General features: G+C 46.7%; 1 protein-coding gene across 12 annotated transcripts in view; it reads left to right on the top strand.

Annotated features, from left to right (window-relative positions):
• The first annotated feature begins 216 nt into the window (after positions 1-216).
• The window catches only part of rtn4a (reticulon 4a), a 32,078-nt gene continuing 11,641 nt past the window's right edge, over positions 217-20,653 (top strand). The window contains exons 1-4 of one of the 12 annotated variants that reach the window (XM_014341192.2): positions 217-951; positions 5,778-5,816; positions 8,608-8,664; positions 11,378-13,240. In XM_014341192.2, the coding sequence (XP_014196678.1) occupies positions 486-951; positions 5,778-5,816; positions 8,608-8,664; positions 11,378-13,240 (2,425 nt within the window). In that variant the 5' untranslated portion in view covers positions 217-485. Of the gene's footprint in view, positions 1,016-5,777; positions 5,817-8,607; positions 8,665-11,377; positions 13,241-17,701; positions 17,965-20,653 lie in introns of those variants that run through there. The other 11 variants (XM_005945811.3, XM_014341193.2, XM_005945812.3 and 8 more) reach the window with 11 other exon arrangements.

Raw genomic sequence — 20,653 nt, forward strand, 5'->3', positions numbered from 1 at the left:
ACGTGACTTGAATAGTTCAGTAAGGCGACTAGTTTGAGCTCCTCGCCCTCAGAGTTCACACCATCATAGTTATAAACATGTGAAAGTCATGTCAGGACAGCAGCAATCAACTTTCTGCTTTTTAGCACTTTTGTGGCGGCGTCCCATCACGCCCCGCCCACCTTCGGTGCTCTCTGATTGGTCACAGCTTGTGTCACTCTGGGGTTAAGCCGTAGGTAATTGGTCGTTGGTGTTTCCCCTTCTCCCCCTCTCAGCGGCCATCTGGGGACTCGGGTCCGACTCTGTGGTGACTGTCCTGCGGTGAGCTGCTCCAACTTTGTCCGGGGTCAGAGGCAGATTACAGGCGGGGACTTCACGGTGCGGTTTCACGGCTCTTCCTGGTGGACGTGTGCAACAGGAGGTGACTGACTGAGCGGACATTTACCGGAGCTGAAACTTTTTTCCAACCTCAGGAGACCGTTTGGAGGAGGGAAAAATCAAGAAAAATGGCAGACAGCGAGGAGCATCAAGTTTCTTCCACCACTCCTATGTTCAACGACGAGGTGCACCATTACCAGGCCGAACCGGACCACTACCTCCTGGATGACGACATTGTGGACCTCGTTGGCGGGGCTAAGGACGCTTTGGAGCGGCACCGAGCTGAAGATAGTGTTCCTGACGACTTCACGCAAACTTCCCTCCCTGATCTAAAGGAGACGGAGACGGTAACGTTACCGGAGCCAGCCCTCAAACCGGCAGTCCCAGACTCCACCAGCCCAGCTTCTGCCCACGAGGAGCCTGAAGTGGCCGCTCCCAAAGCCGAGCCGGCGAGTACAAAGATCGCACCGGAGCCAGAACCTGCCCCCGAGAGCGACGCCCTCCCAGTGGCCGAACCCCGAGAAGCAGCGCCATCCCCCGCAGAGGCAGCAGAGCGATCTGCGGTGACAGCGCAACCAGCGGCTCCCGCGTCGTGTGAGTATCACTGATGGATAAACGGCAGGACAGGGTTATTCGAGAGTGGAGAGACACCTTTAAGGTCTATTTTTAAAGCCTTTTACCTAAAACTCGGTGAAATGCACCTGGATATTTTTTTCATTTTTACCGGTTTTCTGTGCACCTGAATGGGGTTAGCATCGCATCCCGAAAACGACCTGCAGATAAAAATAGGCGGGGTAGAGTGCTGCCTTTTCTCCCTTGGACACGTTTAACGCCTGGTCTCAGTTATGTTGTGTTAGATTGTGCTAAATTTGTGTGGATTTCTCCAGGGTGTTGTTCGCTAAGTGCTTAGCCTCTTAGCCGCCTAGCGATGCTACCCCAGAGGGGAGCGAAAGGTGCTTCATCACTGAGCCTGGCTGCTGTTTGCGCTAAACGGATGGGAGGTAGACTCCTGGAGTCACGGAGCGTGTTTTCTTTTAAAAACGAGACAGTTGCGGTGTTTTTTTGCGCACGCTTGCGTTTTTTTATGCTAGCAGGCTAGCCCGTTTTTTTTGCTGTGTTGTGGTGATGCGGCCCACCTGTTCGGACAAACAGGCGGCAGGAAGCAGGCTGTGAGCCGATGAGGTGGCAGGATTGCACCATTTATCCTCCAGTTATCCACCAGAGGCAGCCTGCTTCCTGTAACTAACGGCACTGGGGTGTTTTTGGAAACATTTCCCGGAATAAACGCGGTTTGTTCCACCGTTATCGGAGCCGTTATTGTTATTTAACCGGGCATCTGCTCTCCGCTCGCTGCGTGTCCGCGCATGCTAACGGTAGTTGCATCCTGGTTCCATTATCGGACACACCCTTTATTCCTTCTCCCCCCCAACAAATTAAAGCTGAAGCGTCAAAGAAATGCTGTCAGATATGTTTGACATGAATTTTCCTTCAGACACGAGTTAAGAAAATGAGGCAGACAAATTAAATTGTGTGTTTTCTCTATTGTGTTGCGTGAGGTGGACTCCAGCGCTCTCCCCTTGTAATGCTTTATTTTATAAACCTGTAATATCGGAGTCAGAATCACAGCTAACACAAACCCGTATGAGATTGGTTCTTTGGATCTGTTTGCTCTGATTTAAGCGGCGGCAGGATAGACATGGTCGCGTCCGATAATGGAAGCATGCGCGGTTAGCAGGGAGATTAGTCACAACAAAGGAATCCGCTGTGCGTCCACTCCCTGTCGGCTTCCACACCGCTACCAGAATAACCCCAATCAGCCTTTCATGATTTATTTTCCTACCTCGGCTACCCACACCCTCACCCACCCCCACAATCTCCACCCAAAAACCAACACCCCAGATCCCAGAAAAAAAGAATCAGCTCCAGAGGCCTCCAGATCGGCTCTGCCGCTGGCTGCTGGGGCTCGGTCCTGCTCCCGTGGCGTTTTGTGTCATGTCTGGACTGCGTAGACTTTCAGGAAGTGCTCCATTTCAGCTGCTGCCGCTGTTGTTTTTGTTTATCTGGTGGAGTAAATGTGGCTTTAGGCAGGTAAACAGGCCTGAGCTGGAGCAGCAGCAGGCAGGGTGGGGCTGCTTGGCGAGGCCACAGACGGAGGTGGAAAAACCGCCTGTTACAGCAAGCAGCCAGCAGCCAGAACAAAAGAGACGGAGCGAGAAAGAAATTCATCCATGTCTGAATCGATTCCATCACTGCCAGCTCCATCACACACACATTAACCTCCTGAGAGACCTGAGGCGAAAATATGTCACCGTTAAACACGATTTCCTCGGCACACAGAAACCAGGCCACGCTCAGGAGGTGACCTGAGAGTAGGAGGGAGAGGAGATGTGAATTCTTCTTTAATTTTGGGCAATTTGAGATTAAATTAAGCTTTTAAATGCGTCCTTTGTTGCATTTTAGCCCGTTCTTGCCTTTCTCTTTGTTTCTGGTCCACAGTGCCCTCTTGTTTGATGCTCCTGTGTTTATTGCACGATTATAAAGTAATGAACAGCCTCGCCTCTTTTAATTACTGCGCTCAGAGCAGGCATTACATGATGAGGTGTTATTAATGTGCCCATGAAGGCCTCCAGATTTCTCTGCCTCCAGCAGCCACGACTGTTTTAAAAACCACTTTTTAATATTTGAAACGCTTCAGTAAAAACAACTGTGTCTGATCACAGGAAGCTGCCTCCACTTTATTCTGGCAGATGTATTATGACTTCAGCGCGTGCTGGAATAATCCACCTTTGTTGGAGGTTTCTGTGTGTTTATTACTGAACACACACACAAAAGGCAGCTGGATAAAATCCCTCTTTAGATCCAGTGAGATCAGTATCAGCTGAAGTGCTTCTTCAAAGCAGATTTTAAGGAACTCGAGGGTTTCTAACAGATCTGCCACACAGGACAGTGTGCAGGAGTGGAACAGTCCCGTCCCGCCTCCCTTGTATCCCTCGGGTGGTCGTCACCTCTTTAGAGCTGGGCCCGATCCAATCAGTGCTCTGGACAAAGACCCAGGGGTCCAAATTTAAGTGGTCAAATACAACAGCGTCGCTCTTCCTGCCCGAGCCGGTCGCCTCTCCTAAACTCTGCTCTTCCAACTTATCTGAGAATATTCGGTAAATAACAAACTTTAAAAAAAGAAAAGAAACGCCCAAACTAAGAAAGGAGGGACTAAAGGCCGTGCAGCAGTCAGGTCATAGTTTAAATGTCTGAGGACAGAAGCAGGGTGTGTTTTCATGTAGTGAAGAAAACACGCCGTCTCTTTGGGAAGTTCAGCTGCTTCCTTCTGATGTTTGCTGCCCGTCTGCGTCGATGAGGCGAGTCGGCTCATTTTTAGTGTTTTTGTACCTCAGAGCCAACAAACGATCCTTTATTTTCTACAATACCAACGTTCTGCTGCTAGAGCTTTTAAAACAGCACATTTCTGATCACACGTAGAGATGTACGTGCAGCGCGAGCTGCCCATGCGTCATGACGAGTTACCTTTTTAAAAATGTTTGTTTTTGCTTTGAGATAAAAACGGGCAGAAATGTTGGAGCTCGATGTTTGTCATGTTGTTTGTTGGAAGAGATGAAGGCGCTGCTGCCTCCCTCCTCCTCGCTCTCGCACAGATTCAGGTCGTCACCTTGAAAAAGGTGTTTGCGGTGAGTTTTTGTCCTTCTGCGGCGCGGTGACGGACAGGCCGTGTAATCGTTTGGGGCTCGCCGTCGGCCTACATCTCATTGTTTTGGGATCACCTACATCCGTCAGTGTCTGTTTGTGAGGAGCTGCTGGTGTGGTCAGAGTGATGGTGACGCATGCGTGTGGTTAAGTGCGACTCCACCCGGCACAGCGGCCACGCCCGCTCTGTTTGTATTTTACTCGGTCAGCAGCAGCTCTGAGTTCTCGTGGCGACGAGCTCGTGTTAATCTGATTTAATCCCGCCTCTTATCGCTGCGATAAGCTCAGAGCTTGTAGAGCTGTGCGGTGAAAGGTGATACCTGCCCGCGATGAACGGATTCATCAGACGAGGCAGAAAACTGTGTCATCTGTTTGTTTTCAAACTAAAGAAGCTCTGATCCGGACTTCAGCTTTCACGTGTTCGGCTGCTGCAGACGCAAAAGTGTTTTAAAGTTGGCTGGACTGCAGACCTCTCACATCAGAGGTGGAGCTCTGTCATAGGCAGACGTCTAACAGAGCACATGTCAGAATAATGCAGTCTTCTGACAGTGGCTGACTTCAGCAGTGGTAGCAGCAGGTTGGGAAACGTGGACTTCCTTGAAAAGGCAGAACAGACTTTGTAGAAAAGACCTCCAACTGTTTGGAAGGGGATCATCTTTCAGGGGATTCTGGGAAAAGAATACATCTGACCTTTTTCCTTTCCCAGCAGGTACCAGAAGTGCTAGTTAGAATTCTTGGCTAACCTGGCACCAGCCAGCAGCACCTCTCTCTTTGTGACAGGAAGTTGCAAGACGGGTGGAAAATAAATCTGAAATAAGAAGCCCACGTTTCAGAGACAAAACTGCTGAAGAACGAGATGAGTGGTAGAATGGAGAATATCTAACCTGGTCCATCAGACGAGACTTACTCTGGACTGGTTTCTAACTCTGATGTCAGATGGATGACGGCGAGTGAATCGAGGAAGTGGAAGAACAGATCCATGAAAATCTGCACGCTTCCATCCGTCCTGTTTAAATTTGGGTTTATTTGGCCTTAGACGTCCCAGCCAGGCAGACGCCGGGGCTCAGAGGAAGGTCAGCGGACGTTACGGGCGGGTTTGATCTGGTTTAGCTGCAGGCCAGTTTCCCTCTCAGCCTGAGCCCCGTCTCTGGGGACTGGGTCAGATTAAACATAGCAGTGTCACATGAGTCCACACAGGTCCTGGTTTGTGTCACAGAGGTTGCGTGGGTTCAGTGTGTGGACGGACTGCAGTGGTGTCTCGGGGTTTCCTCCTCTTTAAACGCGCTGCTGCGGTTGGACGAGCGCACGTTTAAGAAGGCGGAGTTTTGTGTTTAGCTCGAGCGGCGAGGAGAGACGCTTGGAGCACATTCCTCAGTCGTAAAGTGTCGGGGTTAAAGGTTCCTGCAGCAGGCCGAGGCGTCGCTGCTGCTGGTTATGATTGGTAATGCTCACACCTGCGTGATTATTAATGTCGCTGTTACACTTTAGGGCTTCAGGGCTGTTAGGTGGATGTAAAATGTGTAAATGCAGAGATAAGTAGACATATATCTCTAATGTGAGCAGAGGAGCGTCAGCTGAGTCTGGGAGTCTGCTGAGAGCCATCGAAACCTAACGTGACTCCATGTTGTGCTTTGTTACCTTCATATTAAAATCCACAGGTTAGAGTTCAGATTTAGTCGACTGTGACTTCATGTTAAATGTCCTGTTCGGTTCCATCGCAGGTCTTCTCCATCGCTGGAAGGCAAACCTCGACAGCAGAGGTAACAGATAAAACGGAGCTTTGTAATCAGCTCAGCTTCACTTTGTAATCAAAATCAATTCATTAATAAATCTGATAATCAGCTTATGATTTAATCAGATTATTCACCGAGTCCTGATTCTTGATTTTCATCTGTAATAATCACAAAATGACGAAAGTTTCCTGTCGGTGTTTTTGATTTTGGCCTTGAGCTCAGAGGACGTTAGAGATAAAGATGGTTTCTGGACCTTCATGAAACTTCACTGATGAAGAGCAACGTCATTCCAGCCTGTTCAGACTTCTGTCTTTTAATAATCTAATTTTATAAAAGTCTGAATGAAAACTTTCTTTTTAATCTCTTTATGAATCATTTCTTTGTTGGCTAATGAAGACGTTGAGTTAAAGATGGAGGCCTGTGTGGAGCTGGCTAATCAATCCGATTTTAATTTCATTATGATCGTGGCTTCCTACAGTTACGAGAGGAAGATGATGATGAGTGTTTCCTCTGAGCGCTCTCTGCTTGTCTCGTGTTCAGTCAGTCGTTCTCGCTCCATCCTAAAAACACAAACTCGTGGTGGACACAGCCACGGTCACTCTGGTGGGACCATCGTTTATAAAATGAACTTCATGTTTGATTCAACGCGACCACAAAGTGTTTGCTGAGCTCCGAGATCAGCTGAGCACAAGTTCCACCTTCAGTGAGTCGGAGCTGCGTGCTGCTCAGAGGAATGCAGCTCAAAGATGCTTAATCATTGGCTCACCTGCAGACGTCCGTCCTTTGTAAACAGTCTCTGTAGGGTAGGTAAGAGATCCATGTAGGTTTGGACGTTAATTATTTAGCAGCTCCTGCTGTCCTCAGCCGGTTGCTATCCAGAGCTGCAGAGTATCTGCTGCCTGTGTTTGAGCTGCCCTCTGCTCATCGGGCGACACCAACCAGTCTGTAAATATATTAGCACATACGTCCCAATCTGGACACAGGGGTGTTGTCTGTGTTTGTATTTTGGGTGTTAACAGTCTTGTTTTTCTTATGTCCACTTCTATGTAGACGACTCAGTTTTATGTGCTTGCGTTCTGAGAGTTTGCCTTTTAATGGTTTTTGGCCCTTTTTAGCTCAAAATCTCTGATTTCTTCACTTATTCCAGGCATTTCTCTCGTTTTCTTTCACTTGTGTTGCTCGTTTTTCTGAGTGCAGCGGTGTAACTGTCAGGCTTCTCACGTCGCCTCTAATTTCTATACACAGATGTAGAAAAGCCAAAATCAGCCAAAACATCTTTCTCAGTTTGTCCTTTAAAGTTTTAAAGACCAGTCGGCTCAGCGCAGGAGCTCGAGCTGTATGTCTGTATATTTACTTGATCGTGTGCAACAGTTGCATTAACGTCGACGTCTGCTTCTCTTCAGCCGGCTGTTCTTAATCTCAGTGAGAACTGGACTTGGATAAAATGGTGCATTAACCGCTGCACGACTGCAGGAGCAGTCTGTGTGTTCGTGCTGCTGTGGAGGATTTTGTTGGAGCACTTTCCCTGTTTTTGTCCCATCACATGTAGGCAGTCATCTGTTTGGGGGAAACAGCATTAAGCTCATTAGCAGGAAGAAGCAGACGTTTTCAGCACGTCCTTAATGTCATTCGGCTTCATTTGGTTTAATCGGCCGATTGCTGCTGGCTCGAGCTTTCTGACTTGCACGACAGTCAAGTTTCCTGTCTGTGTGCTGATGTTGTGTAACCAGACGAGTTTGGAAAACATCTGTCATATTTGACATTTTTAGAGTATTTTTGGATGGTTAGTCGGCGTGTTGCTGAAACCTCTGGGTCGCCCTCGTGTTGCGTCTCCTGTGAAAGCTGGGAAAGCTCACGTCTCTTCATAGCAAATCGTCCGATGCTTTACTGCCTGTCACCATTTCTCTGACCTTTTCTTTGTCATCTGCTGTCAGTTAAAGACACGTCCGGCCTTTAACGCGTGTTTACGTAACTCGGAGAGCTTGTTCAGGTAGCACACGGTGCTCACGTCCAGGTTTCTCTTTAACCACACAAACAGTAGCAAACATGTTTGATTCATGTTGTCAGTGCCGTGAATTTTATGCTCTTTTATATTCATAAAACTTCTGTCACGTTGCTGTTTGGTGAAATCATTACAGCACGAGCAAAGATTGCAATTTATAGAAAGTGAGATGATCGAATTATTGTGGAACAAAGTCTAATTCTGAAGCCATCAACGCTCCTTCACCTCATAAATGCTCTGAATTAACATCATCAACACCTGAGAGCTGAACAGCTGATCGTTTTATTGGCGCTAAAAGAATTTGAATCATTTTAACTGTTTGTTTGGTTTTTGGGAGCAGCAGAAACATTGATGGTGAAGCTGTGATGAAGGCTTCTTGTACCTGGAGAGGGTGTAAACTGCTAACGTGGTGCCCAGTAAGCTAAAACAGCTCCTGGCCTCCTGCAGCAGGGACTGAGTGTGAACCACAGCCTGCAGGTCTGATGAGGGCGTGAAGGCGTGGTATTGATGGCATGTCTGATTGCACAGAGGCTGTTAAACGCTGTAAGCTGTGTGAACTTCTATGCACAGTTGCTCCTTTTTGAATAAAAGCATTAGGTGAAGAAGCCCCCTGTGGGCGTCCACGTTTCCCTCTTTAACGCTCGGGAGCTGTGATTAAGATTTTATCCCGTCACTTGAGGCGTAGAGACCCACTTTTGGCTTTAGAAATCTCCTCTTCAGTTTGTATTGGCGATGATATCTCTCTCTGTTCTCGGTCTTTTCCCTCTGAGCTTGCATAAACTCACTTTCTGCTGCTTTCTCTCGTTTCTTCCACAGATGTACCTTCTTCTTCTTCTAAAGCTCAGCCTCATCCTCTGATGCACTTCCCTACAGGCAAGTCCTCTCTGCTCGTCTCTTTCCCCGTCTCGGTCATTTCTTTTCCTCTTCAGTTCTTTATTCTTCACTCTTTGTTTTAAAATAACTCATCGCATGGAAGAAGCTGTAGGTTTTTTACGTCATGTGAGCATTTACACGGGATGCTTGCCGTGGGTTTGTTAAATCTGACTTTGCCTGTGTTTGTGTTGCATTGTGATTCACATGTGACTGTTGTAGAGTAGACTGACCTGAACTTGTACGAGTAGTTTGTAGACGAATAATGATTCTCCTCAGGTTTGTGCATTTGTTAAATTATATTTTGAAAACTTAATTGAGAGGAATCATTATCTGTGGTCACCTAGCAGTTTGTTTGACACTCTGGGCATGGTTTATTGGCGCCAGACCTGGGGAAACATTTATTGCACCACCAAACGTCAAACCAAGGTGGTTTACAGACCAGACAAATGTGGGCAAACCTGACTGTGGATGGTAGTCGTGTAAGTCCAGTTTATTCCCAAAGAAACAGACCCAACTCTAACATTACAGCTATAAAAGTCGTTTCTTTCCCTACTTTAGGTGGGTTTAAATTAGGGCTGCTCAATGAATCGAATTTTAATCTCGATTACGATCTGGGCTTTCAACGATCATTAAAAATGACTGAGCCGATTATTAGCCCCTCCCTCGTGCTTTACTCTCGCGCATCTCCGTGTGGCAAATCGAGCGCACCTCTCTGCGTTTCGAACACGCGTCACAACAATTAAGAGCAGCGGTCTCCAACCTTTTTTGCACCACGGTCCGGTTTATGCCCGACAATATTTTCATGGACCGGCCTTTAAGGTGTTGCGGATAAATACAACAAAATAAAACTAGTACCGGTACCGAAAAAAAGAAAATTTATTCATAACACACGTGAAAAGACCCAGGAAAACAGAGTTAACGATAAAAACGATAACAAAATTACGCTGAAAACCTATAAAAAAAACTGAAAACGAAACATTTCACACCTGAGCCTCTACTCTCGCGGCCCGGTACCAAACGACTCACGGACCGGTGCCGGTCCGAGGCCCGGGGGTTGGGGACCGCTGATTAAGAGGACCCGAGGGAAGCTCGGAAAGCTGAGCAGAGGTTATTTGGAGAGGAGAGTGACTGCCGTTGGTTGAAAAGAGGTAAAAACCTTCAGTGGTGTGGAAACATTACGGGTTCAGTCAGACGTGGATCAAGCAGACACAGTGTGTGAACTTTGCTACAGTAGCTGCACCACAGAGCAACACTGCAAAGTTCACTAAACACAGATGTTTACATTTTTCATTTATTTCTTATATTGCAAACATTTGCACTGTTATCAGTATTTGCACTATTTTAGATTATTTTATGACAATCTTTAAAGTCATCATTCAACACATTGTTATTGTTAAATAAATATCGTCAAATAATCGAGATCTCAATTTCTGTGAAAATAATCGTGATTATCATTTTTGCCATAATCGAGCAGCCCTAATTTAAATTCATATTTCCAGCACTTAAAGAATGTGTTTTATGCCACTTAGGAAATAAGACAACAGTCATGCAGTCAATCCCATTTTAGCAGGCGTACTTCAAAGATAAGCTTACAATCTATGATATTGTCGGCTTTTTGTGCAGGGAGATGATTTTGTCAGTATACTTAAATCCCATCACATTATGGTTGGTCAGTAACTCTCATAACAAGAAATCGGTATGTGTTTAGGAGTGAACCAGCACTGTTAGCAGAAGCAGGAAGAGGTTACCCGTGAAAAATCCCCCCCATGTTTTTACACCGGTGGACTTGCCTGAGCCCAACAGTGACTGCTGACTGGCTCAGGACAAAGCATTTTGTTAATTATTATTATCACTTGACTTTGCCCATCATCTTTATGCACATCACATACAGTCATATCAAATATTTGTTTAATGTGATGTCAGTTAGTTTGAAGGTGAGTAGAAGTCGAACAAGTGAAAGCATCATCGAAGCCAGCACTCATCCTTAGGCCTGGAGTCCACCTTTGAGAAAACGTGATGGTGTTTTTCATTAGTCACCTGTTCCTCCCCGTCAGTCCTCTGAAAGGCAATATCTCCCAGTGAAAAGAACACTGCTGATTGCTTGCATAAGAACATATCAGCCAGTCAACCCTGAGACTATTTCAAGAGGGGATGCAGTGACAGCTGGGCTGAAAATCTCTGCTCATGAAAGTTAAAATGTTTGAAATAATCATTAAATCTAAAAAACAACAACAAATGTGTTGGTTTATGATTAGGTTGGATCCAAAGTCAGGTGTTCCAGCACCAAAGCAACGTTTGTCTTTTCTAATCTATCTGTTGTAGGCATTACATTTATATACAATCTCAACAATGTCTCAACATGACCATGTTATACTGGATCTGGTCCCCAAACATTAGACAAGCCCCATTTCTTTTCAAACATAAACTCCAAAAATATATTCTTTCAAGCCAATACTGTAATATAAAAGACTTAAAATCACACACAACGTATTAGTATTTAGTATTATCCTTTTAGCTGATTGTTTTTGGGGTTATACTGAACTGGTCTACCAGCCACCGCCACCTTTCATAGCCGTTGTCTGGTCTAAATCTCTGAACCTTTTCTGAATGTTGTTGGTAGCTGTTCTACCCAGGTGTGGTGGGCACTGTAAGGAATGGAGTATGTCTTTGATATGTGCTGTATTGCATTCTCCCTCCTCCCTTTCTACTCAAGCACTTGGGCAGAAGGGTGATTCCCCTGCTCCCATCTCTCCCATCTCCCCTCTCCACTCCCCCGACTCTCTGGAAGAGCTCTCTTTGACCGAGAGTCCCAACCAGCCCCCTGCTTCAGGATCTGCTGCACCCCTGGGCTCCTTCTCTACTGAACCCCCTGCTACTCTTTCCAAGGACATGCCTTGGGGGGGTGACTCTGGACCAGGCAGTAGTAAGAATAAGGAAGACCCTCTAGATCCATTAGCTGGTCCTTACCTGAGTTTAGGGAAAGACCCAGGGCCTCATAATCCGTGCGAAGACAGTGGCATTTCCTTTTCGCCTGACGAGAAGCTGATTAGCTCAGACAGGTCTTCCACTGGCCCCTCCCCCGTGAATCCCCAGATGATGGTCCCTGAGTCTCACGTTGCCTCCTCTAACCCAACAGAGCACTGGGATTCACCATACCTAGCTTCTCAAGACAACACCAAGCCCTCAATGGATTCCTTCCCCAAGGACATGGCCTCCATTAACCCCCCAAGTTTTGAGCCAGACCTGCACGGCAACCAGTCTGACGAAGAAGATGACTTGATGTACGAGGTGAAGAAGAACAATAACCCATTTGATGGCTTTTCCCCACTTGCGGACAGCGGCTACTCACATTTTGGAGACTCCAAGTCAGACAGCAGAGCATCTAAAATGTCCGATAGTCCAACTCCCGATCTGGTCCAGTATGGGCAGATTGGAGAATCCCAGGAAAATCTACCATCTTTCTTGGATGAGGGAAAAACATTTGAGCCCGGCAAGATGACTGCCGACTCACTCATGCAATCGATGAATCAGTTCTCATCTGGTCTCAGAGATGATGATGATGATGATGATGAAGAGGAAGAGGAGGATTCTGCTCTGCCGCCTTCGCTTCCAGACATCCTGAAGTCTTCCCCGCTCAACCCCGACAAACTAGACTCCGGCTCCTCTGAGGGAAGTCCGGAGGAGCAGAGCCCCATCCTCGAACGAAGGATGATGGAGTCACCCAATCCTCCGATCAATCTGTCTGCTAATAACCCCTTTGCTTTTGAGGCTAAAGTTTCCCTGCTGAAAGAGATGACTGAGGAGATGGAGGGGAGAGCTACAGATAAAGAAAAAGCAGAAGATGACAAAACCTTTGGCGCATTTGATCTCGTCAAAGAGGCCGAGGAAACTACCCCAACTAAAGCAAAAGAAGAGGAACCTGTCAAGATTCAACAGAAAGATTGGTTTTCAAGCCACGATTCTCCCAAAATGACCGGAAAGTTTGAGCCACTCGACTTCCAGAATAAGAAGACCCCTGCTGAGGATTCGGATTCAGAGTCTCCAACAGCAGACTCCCTTTCGCCGGTCTTGGAAGCAATGGCAAAGAACCCTGCCAGCTTCCAGGTGGAAACTGACAAGAAGGACCTGAAGATGGAGCTGGAGGAGCCGGAGATGGCCGAGGAGGTCTCCGAGCATGAAGTCTCCTCTGAGGAATTTGAATTCATCGAAAGACCACCTAGGGGTGTTATTGACGAGTTTCTCGAAGCTCTGGATACTTCCAAGTTTGCAGCCTCCAAGCCCCCGGAGATCCCCATGGATGATGATCTCAGCTTTGGACAAAAGGATCCAATCGCAAAAGTAGCCCCGCCCCCGGAGGTTGAAGAAGAAGCTCCAAGTCAGAGCTCCTACCGCCTCCTCACACAGGCCTCCCCCCAGAAAAGCAAGGCTGAGCTGGAGAAGCTCGACATCCAGCAGCCCCCACCCCCCCAAGCTCCTACCACCCATTCCCCTGTTTGCAAACCAGAGGAGCCAGCGGCGAAGAAGAGCGCGGAGGGCGGCAAACCGTTTAAGATGCCAAACCTGAACATAAGAGCAGGTAAAATAACCCAGTTCCAGCATGGATACCATCCCCCACTACACTTTTACTGGCACTTCCATGTTCATCCACATAACTTCCATCTCCATTCTTAGTTCCCCTCCATTACTTTCTTCCATCCAACCAACCAGTCAGTGTTTCCTTTGGTTGCATCGTCTTTTTGCATTTCTTTGAATCTTAACATTTGCATTTTGTAGTTGTGTTCCTCATCGTTCGACCTTTTGTTGGATTTTGTGCATTTGTCTCATTCGAGTAACACCATTTCTGTGCATTTGATCACTTTTTTGTTTATGTTTAAAAACACGGTAAGTAAAGCTGGTTTTGATTAGTTTTTGTTAAATTTTGATTTGTCCTTTTTAAACCTAAACTTTTTAAACAAAGCTTATAGAGTAGAATATACAAACACTAGTCCACCAGGCGTTTCTGGTTGCCTGCTGAGCATTTTTGTTTTGAATTCGATCATCTTACTCCCTGGTTTAACTTCCTCCCTCTGGACATAACCTGAGATGTTGGACTGAAACCCAGCACCACCTCAGACCCCAGCATCCGCTCACATGCACACAGAGAACCGACCACACCCTGTTCCTGAGTTTTACTACATGTTTTACTGTCACACAGGACTGTGTCAGATTTCATGCTCTGAGGCTGAATGCTTTAGTGTCATTTACTGATAACCTGTGTGCTGAATAACCTGAACTGTAATGAGTCAGGAGGACGTTGTACTTTCCGCCTATAAACTGCTCAGGACTGGATGTTCACATTAACATGACCAGAGCTTTTTAATGAGCCGAGTGTACGTTCACTTATCCCTGTGAGCCCAAAGCTGCTCTAAACATCGCCTTGGATCTGTATGATGTCACTGAGAGAGGCCCCCACCTGCTGTCTGTGAGGGGCAGCCAATCACTTCAAAGTTCATTTAAAGTGGGAGGGGCTAAAACAGCTTGAGAACCACAATGTAAATTAAGGATAATTGTAACTGTTAATCATGCAAAGCTCCTGTAGGAAAGTGCATGAGTAGAACTATAGAGGTGGAAATGAGTAGAGTAGGTCACCTTTGGGATAGTTATGGTTCGATTTGTTTGGACTGCAGCTCAGTGATTCATCTGCAGGTCTATTTACTTTATTTTATTATTTGTTCAGCCTCCGTGGCTTCGGTGGTCAGTGTGATAACGCTCCCTGGCTGGTGCATCGCAGGAAACCGCCTCAGTTATTAATGTGTTGCATATTATTCCTGCTTCTGTCTTACACTTTTGTAGGAAATGTTCTTTACCAATTGCCCAAAAGAGGCATTTTGGAGCCTTGAAGCAGCTTCTGCTGCCTCCTGTAAAACGCAGAGCGGATTTCTGCACAGTTCCAGTTCCTGTTTCGTCTGTTTTTGGTTCGTTTTCATTTTGCCCTGAGGTGATGATTGGAGGAAAACTGCAGCGTGACAAAGTTTCTGTGAGCTGAGCGGCGGGTTGATCAGAGTTTATCAGACAGACGCAGAGTTGTGTCCTTCGGGGCTTGTAGGAGGCGTCTCTGTGAGCGCGGCAGAGCCTCATCTTCCTTTAAATGGCCACTGATATCGATCAGCTCACAGCAGGCTGTGTAAGCGGACTGTGGTTCTAGGATGAGCTGCCGAGGCTTTAGGTGTGTGTGTGTTGGGATCTCCTGTTAATTAAAGCCTCCTCCTCCTCCCTGCATTGCGACACTGGCAGCCCCACAAAGGGTTCTCCGACCCAGAAAACGCTCAGCAAATGTTCTTCATTATGCAACCCGAGGTGCAGCGCTGCTGTCTGAGCTCCTCTTCCTCACCGATGAAAACATCAGCTCACTGATTTCCTTACATGTGTGAACACACTGATTGCATCAGCTGTCTCGTTTTGTCTGAGGCTCAGTTTGCTGTCATTTGTAACAAAAGCAGAAAATCTTTGAACTTACCTATAAAAACTGGAGCTTTCAAGATGAGAAATAATGTCAGTCAGTGCTGGAAACCGCAGTTCCTGTAGTGTCCAGCAGAGGCAGCAGTGAGCCCGTCACCATAGACTCCCATGTAAAAACTTTACAGCCTGACACAAACTTTTGTTTTGGCAGAGAACGTTTCAATAACCCACCTGGATAAAGCCTTGCATTATTAGGGGTGTGGCCTCTGACGGGCAGCTGTTTGCCAGTCTTCACCTCAGCTAACTGGCGTCCCTGTGACTGTGTTTATGATGATGAGTTTAATGTAAACAGTGAGTTGTGGAACAGTTTGAATGATGTGACTGGAGAAAGCTGTGACAGTCTCCTGATTCATAACACAGATCCAGCCCGGGACGTCCTCCTGGCCTGACCCGATGACATGCTGGATAACTGTGCCACTGTGTCCACATTATCAAATCAAAGCTGCTCAGTGCTTTTATTTTGGAAGCCAGAGGGAAAAAGCTGCTGGAGCGTGTCCAGCTCCCCGCTGAGGGAGAGCTTCTGCAGGTTTCTACTGTGGGGAATGCGTCACGTCCCCGCTGGATTACAACAGCAGAGGGCAAAGTCATTCAGAGTCAGATGAAGGTGGAGGGTCACTGTGTGCAAACGTGCACTTCCTCTTTATGTAATCATGTGTTTGCACAGTGAAATCACTGCAGCTCAAACTGTGGGCATCCAGCTGGAGACTGAAGTTCACATTTAGACGACTTTCTCATCGCTCGAGCCTGCAGGAAGAAGCAATCACGAGCTCTGAGCACAAATATGTAAAATGTGTCCCATAGAGGAGAGGTGATGGTGTGTTTGCTATCAGACCATCTCGTGCACATTGTCAAAGCACAGATAAGTGATGACGTTTCGGTAACGCTCCCTGAGTTCGCTGTTTTAAACTGATGCAGCAGGAAAGTGTGTGACGCTGCACATCCTCCACCCAGTGGTGGGAGGCTGCAGTTAAGACAAATACAAATGTAGTTAAACCAGCCGGTGTTGCTGTTGCACACAGTCATGCATTAGCGAAATGATGCTAATCTTAACGTGATGGAACAGAAAAGCAACGCTCGGTCCGAGCTGAAGTTTGTTTGTGGTTTGTGTGGAACTGTGATGAGGCCTTTATGTGGCTGTATGCCACACATGCAGCAGTAATGTCCAGGAGGTTTTTTGGATTAAACGTCCAGACTTTGGGCCTGGTTAAAACTGAGCCCTGAAACTGTTTCAGTCAGATGTGTTTGCTGATGTGGCTGAAAGAGAGAATAAAAGAGGGATAAAGGACGTTGGTGCCCTCTAGTGGCTCAAGTTAATAATTACCACTCTGATGACACTAGTGCAGCTCAAAGCCTCCTGCAGGTCCTCGGTGCTTCGTTCTGTTCTTTAAAGCTTTTCTGCCTTTATTCATTTTCTCAGCCATAATCACCTTGTTGGTGTCAGTCACAGTGGTTTGAAGGCAGATCTGATGATCAGTTTCATGTTGGAGAACTGAAAGAAATACAAACATGTCTTTGCTAAGGTTTGATAACATGGGGCGCGGTTAGTTTGCAGTGACATTAGATAGTGATTAGATACTGAGTGGAACAGAAGCCGTGATTAACCGATCAATAACAGCTGATTATTGACTTTAAACTCATGGTAAACTGACTGTGTGGATTTGGGTCAGACAAAAACACAACATGTAACGACTCTTTGGCTGTTTTGTGACATTTTTTTAGACTAATTTCAAAGTGGTCCTGTATATAAAAGATGGATGGAAAGTCCTGGTTTTGAAGTCTCAAGTTTTCTGAAACCAGATATTACAACCAGGATCTGACCTCCCAGTCTCAGTTAGCCAATGAGCGTCATGCTTTTCCTTTGGTCCGTTTTGACTCTAATGGAGCCAAAATTGACAAAACGAACTTCATGTTTTATTCAGTAAGACTTTAAAGCCGTGACTGAGACCAGGAAATACTTTACTGAGCTCAGAGTCCAGGTGAGCAGCAGGCTCAGTGTCAATCAGCTGTAAGGAGTCGCCCCCTGCTGGACATTAGAAACAATTGAAGACACTGATTGCACCAAAATCTGCAGCTGAAGAACAATAAGGCGTGCTGTGCATTAACTGCACTGACAGCCCGTCCAACAAGGATTGTGTCACTTTGCACTCATTAGCTGGTATCTGTGTCCTTGTGATGTGCCCATGCGCTGCATTAATATGGTCACATGAAACAGCCCAGCATGGCTGAATTGTTTCTGAATGCGGACAAACCAGTAGGTGGCGTGGCCGTCTTTTATATACAGTCTGTGGCTCGAGGTTCCTGCATCGTGGTGTCATCGCCTGCTTCGTCAGCAGATTTCACTGTGACGGGATGACGAAGGAAAACTAGGGGGACATCCAAAGAAAAAGGAACATGATTTTGGCTTTGTGTGAGGAGGAGGAGGAGGAGGAAGCCAGAGCAGGCAGACAGGGAGGGTGGAGGCTGGAGGGAGGAGGGAAGGTGGGGGTTAGGCTGAGCCGGTTATAGTTGCTGCGTCAGAGCGCTGGCAGCAGACAGTCAGCTGACAGCCAGCGGGAGGGACTTATTCGCCCGCTGCAGTCACCCCCCCTCAGAGGAAGCCTTGCTCAGGTTCTCCCCTCCCTCCTCCTCCTCCCTCCTCCTCCTGCAGCCCGACACACACACCTTTCCTCACACTCTCTCTGTGCTGCTGCCTGTCGGGTCCCTCTCTGAGTGGAATGACTGTTTGCTGATCGGACGGCATGGATAACAACTCTGTGGACAGAAAGGAGTGTGACGCTGCCGCCAAGCACTGGAAGGAGCAGGGTAAACCTCCACCTTTCTGCCTCGTCCTCCTCCCGCAGCTCCGCCTGCACACACCGCTCGTGTTTTACCGCTCTGACTTTCCTTCGCCTGCGTTAGACGCCCACGTTGTGCTGAATCAACCTGAAACTCTGCAGATGTGTGCGGCTCTGGAGTCTCTGACTCGCTTTAGCCTCGTTTAGCTTCCTAAGAGGTGAACAGCTTGACCTCAGAGCAGGTTTGTGGGGTCTGTCTCGTGTGGGAGCTGCAGAATTTTCTGGCTTGTGTTCGGGTGTCGTCCCTGCAGCTCCGGGACCTTTGGACAGTCGGCCAGTCAGCCACTGTGACCAAAGGTGGACAGCAGGAAGGAGGAGGAGGGGAGATCGGAGAGAGGGGTGACGTTAGCTGGCAGGTTAATGATTGGCTAATACAGTGGGCACATGCAGATGAGCTGGAGCAGCAGCAGCATGCGTTACATGAGGGTCGTGTTCGATCTGCTGGTTTCCTTGTCCTCACGTCTGAGCATGTCCAGCTTTCTGTGAGGAAACTCAACAATTATCAGTTTAACAAACAACACATTTCTTTATCTTGGACATTTATTCACATTTTTAATCATTTTCCACTAAATTTCCCAGTTTTCTGCTGCTTGTCTTTGTCTCGTGTGATTGGAAACATTCAGTTTTGGGGGATTTTAGTCGTTATCCTGGCTCTGTTTAATATCATGTGTGCTCAGCTGGGAGCGAAGTCTCGTGTCTTATGAGATCCGTGTGCACACTTCTGCCGAATGAGGTCTGCAGACGTCAGCTGAGGGCTGTGAGCAATCACTTTCACAAGCTACAGATAAACAAACAGATAAACCATTATTGTTGTTGTTGTTCCTGCTGCAGCTTTTACCGTGGTGACTGTTTGACCTTTCCCTGGCTCCGGACTGAAGCACAGGTGTGTCTGATGTGACCCGCGTGCAGGTGACTGATGGTTGGATGTCAGTCGGTCACTCGCCGTCTGAGTTTTTAACATCGTGTTCCTGTGCTTGTTATTGGTGGGCTTGTCAGCGTCCTCGACCCTGCTTCGACCCTCTGGCCGTCTTGTTTTGGGTTTTTTCTGTGTGGATTAAATGTTTAAAAAAATCCAGCTCATGCTTTGAGCTTCTCTAATCTGAGGATTTGCTGCTTTTCAGCTTTTTCCCAAAAACGGTGAACTGGTTCCGTGGTGTGGATTTTCCTGGCGGTCTGAAGCTTTGAGCTCTGCTACGTTCTGAAGGTCGTTTCTCATTTTTCAAACAGTATCTTTGAACCTGAGACGTGCTCAGACCTCCTGTACCAGCTGTTCTTTCATTTCTCACGATTTTCAGACTTTACAGAACAAATACTCCAGAAAGAGCATCATTGCTTTCTTTTCTCCGGGTCTTCATCCTGACAAACCAAAGCTTCATTTTCTTTATCTCAACAAAATAAAGGAGAAAACAAGAGGCTGAACAGCCTCTCTGAGGACTTTCCAACTCTTACTTTTTCAGTTTGATGTTTTTTAGAGTTGGTCACAGAAAAGCTGCACGTCTGTAAAAATATACAGAAACACTGTCCATAGATTTCAGAGTGATGAAGCTGAACCAATCACACGCCTCTTTGCTGGAGGTGATCCGTTCAGTCGTTGATTTCATCAGCCTGACTAAAGTCTGAGGGTTTTTCTGCAGTGTAATCGCTCACAGGAGCTGCTCACCGCCACGGTTTCAGTTTACTGTAAGACAGAAAATCAGCTGCAGTCAATAGTGTTGATTAGCTAATCAATTAACAGACTAATGAAGAATTTGGGCCTCAGGTTTCTGTTTGATAACCACAGAAAGGCTTTGATGTTGACTGCTGTGAAGTACGAACTTCATTAGTGATGGGAGAAAACTAAGGTTTGGTTTGTGGCACGCATTTATTTATTTATAGTTATATTCAAGTATATGACCACCGCACGGTTTGATGTCGTTTTTCCTGCTGTATTACGTGAACCTTGGTCTAGAAAAGTTAGCACGTTAGCATCTTTGAAGTGGGCGTGGACTGCGTCCTTTATTTCCTGTCGTCCATCTTTCTAGGTTGAAGTTTTTAATAATAAGCTGAGTGTATTTACAGTAATCCTGCTCTAAACACTCAGTTTAACATAGTTTTTTTACACTGTTGGATCTGAATGATGTCACAGAGCACGGATGTCCCAAATATGGTCATCTCAGGCACAGAAGCCCCACCCATCTGTTTTTTGTGGTGGCAGCCAATTGTAACAATGTTGACATAAGGAGGAGGAGCTAAAACGGCAGGTACCAAGGTCCAGAATCAGATATAAAGAAGGGTTGTTTGGAACTGTGAATCATGCAAAGCAGCTGTAGGAATAAAACGGGAAGTAGAATGACTCCACTGTAGCATCATGAAGGAGGACGTACTCGATTTAAATGATGCAGCCGTGCACGAGATGCTCTTTCAGGAAGTTCTTGTAGACCTTTCAGAGTAAATGTTCGAGTAGTGAAGATTTCAGTGATGCAGTTGAACTAAAATCATATTAGTCTTACTTTAATGTTTCAAAAGCTCAAATGTTCTTTCACGCCGCTCGCTGCTGACCATCATGTGTCCTTCTGCTGTTGCATCATCTGAGGTCACAGCGCTGCTTTCACTTCCCCCGTGTGTGTGTGTGTGTGTGTGTGTGTGTGTGTGTGTGTGTGTGTGTGTGTGTGTGTGTG

The sequence above is a fragment of the Haplochromis burtoni genome, unplaced genomic scaffold, assembly GCF_018398535.1.
Source record: "Haplochromis burtoni strain Fernald_Lab_line unplaced genomic scaffold, NCSU_Asbu1 Contig_459, whole genome shotgun sequence".
Lineage (NCBI taxonomy): Eukaryota > Metazoa > Chordata > Actinopteri > Cichliformes > Cichlidae > Haplochromis > Haplochromis burtoni.